Here is an 11,137-nt window from a genome sequence, read left to right as displayed (position 1 = left end):
ATAAAGACCTAACTGACATAAAGCTCTTACTGACATTAACTCGGTGTTACAGGAAACAGGTCAACATGAAAAAAGCTTGTATCAGGTTTTATCCCAGGACCAGGACTGAGAAATACTGATATGTAATCAGTGGTTGAGAAAGAAAATTGAGAGAGAGAGAGCGCAGGGGAGATTCTAGAGTTTTAGGGTTGCTAATCACCCAGTAAGCCCCCATCTTAAACAAAAAAAAATTAGGAAAGGTGGGGTTTTTCATTGGAAAAAAAAGGTATTACTTTGGTTCAAATCAGATACACAAACTATTGTGCAAAGATCACAGGACATGACCACCATGGGCTGACTCCTGTAAAGTCAAAATATAAATATGTATATATATATATATATAATTCTTTTGACACAAAATACGCAGAATCTATTCATTTATTAATCCATTAGTATGATTTGCTATTTAAATGGCCTTGTACAATATTTATAGAGAAAGCAGGCTAAATACCTAGACCTGGTGATGGAGTGCAGAAGTCGGGGCTGGAGGGCCCACCTTGAACCTATCGAGGTGGGCTGCCAGGGGTTTGCTGGACGCTCAATCTGCAAAGCTCTGGCTGGGCAAGGAGTGACTAGAGCTGCTAAGTGGGAAGCCATACGGTCCATAACGTAAGCCACAGAGAAAGCCACACGATGGCTTTGGATAAAGAGGGCGAGGTCGTGGATTGGTGCTGCTGGGATGCAGTCTGGGAATTGATCAATGCTGCATGGGTCATCTGAATGAGGGGGTCTGATGTTGAAAGACTCGAAACCCCTGATGACCCCAGGAACATGACTGATGATGCATCCTAGAGATGTATTTAAAAATTGGCTAATGCTGTGGTATATTAAATAAAAGATCATTCATTCAACTTTAAAAACTCAACATCCTAAACAATCAAAGAAACAACAATAATATACTAAACTAAGCTATGTCCCATGCACTGACATCTTCTGGCAAAAGAAGAGCCAGATAGAAAATCAATCATTATTTATCAATAATATTAGATCAAGTGTTGAGTGGGTATTTATGGAAATGTTGAAGAAATCGCGTCCAGTATTGGTTCAATATGAGACGCAATATTTAATTGCCAAATAAAGGGTGATTCCGTAATTTACAGGACGAGTGACAACCCAAAACAGAGGTGATTTACTTTAATTTCAAAATACCATCAACAGATTAGAAAGTAATAAAAATGCTGGGTGTAACTCCATCAAATCACATGCAGACACACAGTGCTTTCTCATTATTGGTTTATTTAAAGGCTCTTTTTTAAATCTACCTAAAAACTAAGCACACAGTACTAACCAAAAAAAAGCCACGTTAGCACAACATGAAACAATATATGCATAACATAAAACAATAATGAAGCAGTGAATTAGCAGTGAACATTTTAGTAAAAGTAAAATCCACACAAAAAAATACCTTGTTGGCTGCATTATACAATCAAGTCTTTAGGGGGTTTCCTTAAACCACACATATGAGCGGCAAAAGCACAGTGTCAAGTACAAAATTTACCCAGGCACAAGAAAAGTCACCCTTGCAGGAAGCTTGCAGGTTTAGTTAAAACCGAAACACCCACAAGATCTGTAAGGCCTGCGTGTGACTGTGGTGAAAATTTAAATAATAGTACTGTTAGAATTACTAAATGCAAACATGTATTACAATGCAATTTAAACTCTTATTATATATATATATATATATATATATATATATATATATATATATATATATATATATATACATATATATAAAATAAGAGTTTAAATATATATATGTATATATACATATATACATATACATACATATATATATATATATATATATATATATATATATATATATATATATATATATATATATATATATATAGTAATTTCTGGTAACAATCCCTCCCACATCAGGAAGCTACTCAAACTCAAGCACTGTTATGGACCTCTCACCTAAATGGTTAGCTGTCCAAAAAATATTTGAATTTCCAAGCTTGATTGGCTGTGAGACAGTAGTATAAAAAAAATTGCACAAATATGTTATGTAATTTCAAATTACAAATCTTTAAATCTTACCCAATAAGGACATTTCACTAAACAAATTAAGTATTGTATGCACATTTGTGACTTTGTACATTTAATTTTGACCCAGTGGTCAAATTCATCTTTTGATAGACAAGTTAGTTGAGTTTAAGTTGAGTGACTTTTCAGAACACTTTCGAATTACCTACAAATCTGCTTTGATTACTACTAAAACGTGGTCTGGTCCTTATTATACGCAAACACAATCTAACTAAGGCAGCAAAAAAAAACAGAAAAAAAAATTCTACAGTATCTTTTATTGAGTGAATGTCTTAAATATCAAAAATCCCAATTGAGAAGTAACCACAGCCATCCAATATTTAAAGTAGCTGCAAATAAGATTTGCACATTGAACTGGACGAGGAATTAAGGAGGAATTGTTTAACATTGCTTGCTGCAGTGAGTGTCATGGTCTGGACATTTTTAGAAATAAAAATGTTTTTTTTAAACCATTGTAGTTGATTTATTGCTTTGATACACCGTTGATTCCATTGGTCCTTCAACGTTTGGAAGAACCCCAGGACCAAACCAAGATGCTCATTGATGAGATGAGGTTTAGGTGTGGATGTATAAAGTGTTCTTTTCTATTTTAAACATATCACTCTGATTTTAAGCTAAAAAGGTCCCCTTTGACTTATTGCTCATCAAAGCATGAATAGAGATTTAGACCACTGTGCGAAGTCTTCTCCAACAGATCCTAACGATTCTCAATGGGGTTAAGATCTTGACTGGGGTTCAGGTCCAAGCCATGTGTGAAAATGGTGATCTCATGCTCCCTGAACCACTCTTTTACAATTCCATCCCCATGAATTCTGGCATTGTCCTCTTGGAATATGTCTGTGTCATCAGGGAAGAAAAAATCCATTGATGGAATAACCTGGTCTATACTCAGTATATTCAGGTAGTCAGCTTACCTCATTCTTTCAACACATACTGTTGCTGAACCTAAACCTGACCAACTGCAGCAACCCAGATCATAGCACTGCTTCACAGGCTTGTACAGTAGGCACTATGTATGATGTGTGCATCAATCCAGCTGCCTCTCTTTTTACCATGGTGCACCTATGTGCACCTATCACATTGAAAACGTTTTTTTCTGGTTAGCCTCACTATGTGGATCTTTTAAGTTACACATCTATTTAGTCCCAATACCTTAAGTTCCTTTGATACTGTGTGAGTGTGGAAATGCTCTTACTTTCACTATTTAACATATCAATCAGCTTACCATTTAATCTACCATTTAAGTTCACCAAACGTTTAAGTGTTTGCCTTTTTAATAATGCATTACCCTGATTTTAGTAGTTTAATGTCCCTAAATGTTTGCTCTGCTTGAAGCATGCCAATAGTTTGATCTTTCTAAAACAGATTAACATCTTTTCCTAACATCTTTCCACATGGTTGTTTAACAGATGAGAAGCTACTCACTGCATCAGTAAGGGTTAATTTGGGGTTAACTTGTTGCCAGATGAAACATGATCACCATGCAGTAAATTTCTAATGGGAGGCTCTGAACTGTTTGCTTAGTTAAATTTAGATTCTGACCTTTTTTGGCCAGTCAGTGGACATGATAACATTGGTTAATTTATTTAAAGTTCTATTTGACAGATACTGTATATAATAAATTAATTCTTCACCAGTGATAAAACCATACTGCTTTTAAAACACTTAGATGAGTGTGTGATTTGTGACAGGTTATTTTAAGACAGAAGACTGACAAGTTATAGGAATGATACCAGGACTAATACAGCAAAAAATAGTGACAATAGTTATCCAATACAAATCTTACAATACATATCTTAATGTTACTAGTAACAAGTACCAACACCATATGGACAAAGTTTTACAACTCCTGCTCATTGTTTGTTGCTACCAAAGAGCATTAGATCAAAATGATGATGATTATCATTAACCTACCTCAACCCCAACAGTTTCCAAACTGATATCCCACACCTGGCTTTAGGAATCTGCTCCAGAGTCCTATTCTATTGGCAGTACTTCTCTACTAGTGTGTCTGCAATGGATGCAACTTAAAGTAACTGAATGCATTCTTTAGAAGGAATGTTTACAACAGATAATGCATGTCACTAAAGAATTTGTACAACTTCATGTATAACCATAAAACCTGTTCACATTTTGCACAGTTTAACTGAGGCTCCTGAACCAAGACCAAATCCAGCGTAGAGGGGCTGAGTGAATGTGGTGTGGACTGTGTGTAGGAGGGTCATTGTATCAGAGACGCTGTAGAAGGACAGAGTTCCTGCACTGTGATCCACATACACTCCTATTCTGGAGGATGGAGGAGCTGAGATCTGAGTCTCAACACTGTTGTGACAAAAAGAGGGAGAGGAAGAACATCGCAGTCGCCAAGACTCACTGTTGAATCCGAACACACACTCCTCACCCAGTCCTTTCCTACTGATCCCTTTATATGACACTGAAATGGACACTCCCCATCCCTCGCTGCTCCACTCTACCTCCCAGTAACAGCGTCCACTCAGACTCTCCTTACTCAACACCTGAGGCCTGGAGTCAAATCTCTCTGGATGATCAGAGTAATGCTGGAACCTCTTACTCCATGAAACAACTTTGTTCTTCTCAGACACAATGAGATCATGATTGACTGTGTTGGGATCCAGCGTCAGCTGACAGAAATCTGAAACAGAAAAGCAAAACATTTGAACTTTTCATGTAATTTTTATTTAGATACACTACACTTATCTGTGTGGACTGATATGCTTTCGTTTCTCACACATTTCTACATTATCACTAACATTAAGATTAGGATCACTAATATTTTGTGCACTTACACTGTAGGAAATCTTGCCTTCTCTTTGGTTCTGAGGATAAACTTCTGTGAAGTGCTGCAGCTGCAGAGACACACAAACCAAATAATTTAACAGAATAAATGAATGAAGACTCAAACAGGACTGTGACGCTCATTTATTGTTTCTTCTTAAATCAAAGGATTAGGAAAGAGTTCATCCTGCTTTCATTGGAGAAACTTGATCACCACCTTGCCTCACTCCTAATTCCCAATTCATCCCAAAAGAATTAGATGGAGCACCATCATTCCAAAGAACACGGTTTTACTATTCCGCAACTAAATGCTGGGGGCTTTATAACCCTTTAGCCTTCAGCTGTCATTAAGCATAGTGCCAATAGTTATAGAGTGATATTTTAAATCTTCTTTATAGGGACTAAACAAGCAGTGTTTGTTCATATGTACACTTTTTGTACAGTAAGTGGTGCTGAACATAAGGTAGCTGAATGCATTCATTACAAGTGATGTTCACGATCACACTGAGAGACGGAGGACTAGAAATGGCCATTCTACTTATGCCTGCATCACCCAACATAGTTATGTCATTTATTTAAGCAGTTTGTCATACTTTATCATATACAGCTCTGGAAAAAAATAAGAGACCACTTAAAAATGATGAGTTTCTTTTATTTCACCAAATTGAAAACCTCAGGAATATAATCAGGAAGATGGATGATCACAAGCCATCAAACCAAGCTGAACTGCTTGAATTTTAAAACCAGGAGTGGCATAAAGTTATCCAAAAGCAGCGTGTGTGCAGTGTTATCCAAAAGACTGGTGGAGGATATCATGCCAAGATGTATGAAAACTGTGATTAAAAACGAGGGTTATTCCACCAAATATTGATTTCTGAACTCTTAAACTTTTAATAATTTGTTTTCTTTGCATTATTTGAGATCTGAAAGCTCTGCATCTGTAAAAGTGCAGAACAGTAGATCTCAAAGCAGGTAAACCCCAAAAACAAGGAAAATAATAACAATAACAATAATGATAAATAATAATTGTTATTATTATTATAACAAAAAATAAATATCTAAATATTATTATATGTAGTATTATTATAATACTAATTAATATAAGACTAACATATATATATATATATATATATATATATATATTGCAGAGGAGAACAAAAACCCGAAAACAGTCAGAAAACAAAACCCGAAAAGGGTGTGGAGCCGAGAAGGCGGAGAAACGAAACTTATGCCCAGCCTGAGTAAGTGAAAGTGTAAACAAAGGCTTGCAGGGAAGCGTGGCTCACCCCTTATGAGAGGGGATGGATTTATAACATAAAGGACTTACTAAAAGTTAAATTAGGAGGTAACTGGGGGTGTTTGTGCAGGACCTCCCCCTGGCGGCCGAAGAAGCCCTCGGCCGGCCTCCAGCCATTACAGCATCTTTATTGCTGTTTCATCCATTTCTCATTTTCTGCAAATAAATGCTCTAAATGACAATATTTTTATTTGGAATTTGTGAAAGATATTGTCCTTAGTTTACAGAAAAAAACATATACTTATAAATAGCAAAATCAGAGAAACTGATTCAGAAACTGAAGTGATCTCTTTTTTTTCCCAGAGCTGTAAGTGTGGCTCTGGAAAGTGTTTCTCTTATGAAATTGCTGATGCAGTTAAAGCACATTATACACTTAATGCGTTGAGTAAACCCCAGATTTCATAAGCACACCTCATTTCCAAATTACTCCCACAGTCCTGAAATTGCTGCCTATATAAAACAGTATGTGCATTTGTGTGTGTTACATTTTTTGTAGCCAATCAGTGAAGAGGTCAATATTTCAGTTTTTCTGTTTCCCAGCAGAAAGCTCCTTTTGCCATGTACAGGAATTTTACTCATTTCCTCATTGCAGATTTCCTCCAGTCGCTTTTTCAGATCAGAGAGAGATTTCCTCACTTCATCAAATGAGAGATGATGATGGACAGTGATGCTGGGTAAGTTCTCACATCTCGAAGAGACACAAACAGACTGGAAACTCTACAGAGAGGAGGAAGAATTAAAATGAACAAATGTTATGACAGGACAATGTAAGGGCAGACAAATTAATTTTCTTTTTTAAATCCTTTCTGAGGATCAGGTGTTTCTGTAGATCAGATCAGTGTTTGTTACCTGCAGGAAGTGGATGTGATCCTCTGTGTGTGAAAGCTGCTCCAGCTCAGTGTTTCTCCTCTTTAGATCAGTGATCTCCTGCTCCAGCTGCTCCAGGAGTTCTTCAGCTGCACTCAGTTCAGTCTTCTCCTGATCTCTGATCAGCTCTGTTACCTCAGAGCGCTTTTTCTCAATGGAGCGGATCAGCTCAGTAAAGATCCTCGCACTGTCCTCCACTGCTGACTGTGCAGAGAGCTGTTAGAACACACACACACACACACACACACACACACACATCCCACTATCATTCAATCCTCTGGAATCTCTGGAGCTAGTCTACATTTTACTCCATCTCTACTAGGCGTGTAACGGTACGTGTATTCTTTGCGAACCGTCAAGGTTCGATACACGCAAACACATTCAGAATACACGGTAACTTACGACCTATATGACACTTCTGAAACCAATGAACGTTGGTTGCTATTAGCAACTCGCTACTGACCTAACCCGCAGGCTATAGCCTGCCCTGAAGTTTAGCATCGGAGAGTGGACACTGTTGTTGACAGTAGGAGAGAACCCTGGTTTTAGCATTTAATAAAAGAGCTCGAGCCAAGTTACAACATTTCATCCCAAAAAACAAAACATGATTATGATGAAGATTCATTGATCTTATGAAGTTAATAAAGCTGAGGCTATTAAGAATGCCTCTTTATTTTTTCCACCAACCGTGTCGAAAACGTACCGAAAACACACCGAACCGTGGGGTCTATACCAAGGTGTGAACCAAACCGTGAATTTTAGTCGTATTAGTAATCTTGCAACAAGCCCAATAATCTAGGTAGTTTTGCTTAGGAAACTACCTACATTATTGGGAATCCCCTAGTTTCCCATGTGCTAGTGCCCATGCTGTGCATATCGTCGCTGTCCAATGAAAAACACTTATCTCCAAAACAGCAACTTTACAGGAGAGGGAAAAAACCTTGTAAACTTTCAATTGAAGTCAATGTAAAAAGAGTTTATTTCAGGTAATTTTGAAGAGTTTCTATTGGTCCGTTCATCAAGAAATTTTGACACAGTGTAAGGGACAGTTTGTCTGTTCAAATTATGTACTAAACTAAAAATCGACAAAAATGGAGTGTTTTTCATAGGACAGCGACGATATGAGGTAGTACTGTATGACTACTGTATGATACAGTTTCAAGTAAAATATTACTAGTAAAATGTGATCAGGAAATTACCACAGTTATATTTACAAACAATTGTACTATTTTTTATTGAGCACAAAGAATAAAAAAAACATTCACAGTGCAGGCAGAAGAAAGTAAGGCTTGCAGTTTTTTGGATGTTGTTGTGGGTTTTCTGACCTCTTGGATGAATCATCCCTGCGTTCTGGGGTAATTTTGGTTGGCTGGCTATTGCTTTGAAGGTTCACCACTTTTTTCTACGTTTTCGCTATTTGTGGATAATGGCTCACACTGTGGTTTGCTGGAGTCCCAAAACTTTAGAAATGGCTTTATAACCTTTTTCAGATTAATAGATCTCAATTTCTTTCTTTCACATTTGTTTCTGAATTTCTTTAGATATTGGCATCATGTCTAGCTTTTGAGTATCTTTTGGTCTACTTTGCTTTGTAAAGCAGATCCTATTTAAGTGGTTTCTTGACTGAGAACAGGGTGTGGTTAAAAAAATGGAACCTAGGTTTGATAAAAGCACAGTTATGTTTTTTTTTCCTCCCTTAATAATGACACCTTCATTTAAACACTGCATTTTGTGTTTACTTGTGTTGTGTTTGACCAATATTTAAATTTAGATTTAGATGGGTAGGGCAAGACTGAGAAACACTGATTTATGCTACAAAGCATGGTATGAAGGAAGCTGCTTGACTTTACCATCCAGTACATCAGTCTGGAGGCATCTGCATTCCTTGTGTTTATTCATCTATTTTTAGCATTATTACAACCAACAATAATTACATCTCACACAGCTCACTGGTTGGCTGGAGGATTGCCTGAATGAGCTGTGAAATACTGACCTTTACAGATTTAACTGCCTGTTTCAGCTCCTGCAGCTTCTTCTCTTTCTCCTGGAGTCTCTGCTGGGATTTCTTTTGTACATCCTTTAGCTCTCTCTGAAGAGAAATTAGTTGTATTCAGTTGTAATAACAGGAACGTATCATTCAAATGGCTTTTTATACTAACTTTTATACTGGGATGTCACACTAGATTTCTTCTAGGCCATTGATCAGCATAGATCAGCAGACAGTCAGGTGCCAGACAGGTGTTTAATAAGGAAGAATGCTTAATTATGCAGTGCAGTGGCCCGAAGGGGACTCACAACATAGCTATAAAACTGCTTAAAGAGGGTGTTGGCTGATAAAATGTTTACTGACTAGTTTGACTGGTTCAATACTACTTCTTAGAATGTAAAACAAAATAAAAAATCACTTTCTTTCTTTCTCACAACTTATTTCATAATATATCCCTTAACTCTTAAACTATATATACATTCTAACAGCATTTGAGTTCTTACCTGTTTCCCAGTTCTTTCTGCTGCAGCTAAGATTGTATCATGACCTTTGTGTTCCTCCATCGTACATAAATAACAGATAAACTGTTGATCAGTACGACAGTAGATCTCGATCAGTTTATCATGCTGAGAGCAGATCTTCTCCTGCAGCTGTTTGGAGGCTTTGACCAGCTTGTGCTTCTTAAAGGCAGGAGACTGATAGTGAGGTTGGAGATGAGTCTCACAGTAAGAAGCCAGACACACCAAACAGGACTTGATGGCTTTGAGTTTCCTCCCAGTACAGAAATCACACTCCACATCTCCAGCTCCAGCGTAACAGTGAGCAGGAGAAGCAGCTCGGACTTCTGTCTTCTTCAGTTTCTCCACCACTTCAGCCAGCATGTTGTTTCTGCGTAGAACAGGCCTCGGAGTGAACGTCTCTCTGCACTGGGGGCAGCTGTAGACCCCCCTCTCATCCTCCTGATCCCAGCAGCCATTAATACACACCATACAGTAACTGTGTCCACAGGGAATAGTTACTGGATTCTTCATTAGATCCAGACAGACTGAACAGCTGAACTGATCCTGATCCAAAATACTGGCCTCTGCCATTTTACTGAGGGAGAGAAAAGACACTGAGGGAGAGAAAGAGCTGTTTAATCTCAGCTCGGTAGGAATGACTTCCTCATTCTGTGTTTGTTGAGGTGTAATAGAACATAGATGTAGGAGAAGAAAGAAGATTGATTTAAAGCAGAATTGTGCATGAATATTTTTTTTCCTATTGGGCTCCTATGGCGTCACATCAATGTCAAAAGTCGATGGCGCAAAAATACCAGGTGAAAAAAATTAACCATTGTGTTTTAACATTTTGCGTGTGTAAATTACCTTTTCGTGAGCACAAATGTGAAACTAGTGAGTAAAAAAAAAGGGAATTGTTGTAAAATGTTGCTCTCGAGCTTCATTTTTCTCCTCTCAGGTGCTTTTTTTCTGTGTGAATTACCTGCTGCAGCAGTTTGCGCTCGACTTTTGAAAGGGGTGGCTTTGACAGTTTGGGGGCGGGGCCAGGGCCACCTCCCTCAGCGAACGCTATTGGCTGATGTCTCCAGGGTTTGTGACAGACTACCTACCTCCATGAGCAGGAGGAGGGCGGCTACCTGGCTATGCTAACATCCAAACAACCCGCTCTCCGGCGCTGTTTGCCTGGGTACAGTGACAGCTCGCCTGCTCTGTCTGCCCGGCTTCAGTGCTTATAGCAACCGGTGCTGTTCGCCCAGAGAGCCGGTTGCTTCAGGCGCTAACCCGGGCAGACAGAGAAGGACAGTCGCTGCAGGCACTAAACCCAGGTAGACAGAGCCGGAGAGCGGATTGTTTGGATGTTAGATCGCTCCAGGCGAGTGCCTGGAAGTGCCTAGGGCCCCAACAAACTGCAGACTGCTTGTTGTAGTGGTCAATTACTTGTTCATATTAGTTTGCTATGTATTCTCTCCTCTAACCACTGCTTTTACTGACTACATAAAAACATTGAACGACTTTCAGCTGTTTGAGACTGACATTGGCATACAACTAACTTATGACCCAGACAGCAAAGAACATGAAATAAATGTAGAATCTCCTACAGTG

At 38.3% G+C, this 11,137-nt stretch overlaps 1 protein-coding gene across 1 annotated transcript; it reads right to left on the bottom strand.

Annotated features, from left to right (window-relative positions):
- Positions 1 to 3,878: 3,878 nt before the first annotated feature.
- LOC103023444 (E3 ubiquitin/ISG15 ligase TRIM25-like) lies at positions 3,879 to 10,133 on the bottom strand. Its single transcript, XM_049479028.1, has 6 exons — positions 9,542 to 10,133; positions 9,045 to 9,140; positions 7,034 to 7,267; positions 6,670 to 6,901; positions 4,899 to 4,952; positions 3,879 to 4,744 (listed from the first exon to the last, which is right to left on the bottom strand). The coding sequence occupies exons 1-6, from the start codon at positions 10,127 to 10,129 to the stop codon at positions 4,218 to 4,220; spliced, it is 1,731 nt and encodes a 576-aa protein (XP_049334985.1). The 5' UTR covers positions 10,130 to 10,133; the 3' UTR covers positions 3,879 to 4,217.
- Positions 10,134 to 11,137: the final 1,004 nt, after the last annotated feature.

This window comes from Astyanax mexicanus, chromosome 1 (genome assembly GCF_023375975.1).
Source record: "Astyanax mexicanus isolate ESR-SI-001 chromosome 1, AstMex3_surface, whole genome shotgun sequence".
Taxonomy (NCBI): Eukaryota; Metazoa; Chordata; class Actinopteri; order Characiformes; family Acestrorhamphidae; genus Astyanax; species Astyanax mexicanus.
The sequence above is the reverse complement of the archived record's forward strand: the minus strand, read 5'-3'. Positions and strand labels throughout refer to the sequence as shown.

Excerpts from the sequence above, each read along its gene's own strand:
- LOC103023444 (XM_049479028.1), bottom strand. The coding sequence starts at position 10,129 with ATGGCAGAGGCCAGTATTTTGGATCAGGATCAGTTCAGCTGTTCAGTC. Across the intron at positions 7,268-9,044 it reads AGGCAGTTAAATCTGTAAAG|CTCTCTGCACAGTCAGCAGT; the intron begins GTCAGTATTTCA and ends GTGTTCTAACAG. Across the intron at positions 4,953-6,669 it reads ACTGATTGGCTACAAAAAAT|CACTTCACAGAAGTTTATCC; the intron begins GTAACACACACA and ends CTGCAGCTGCAG.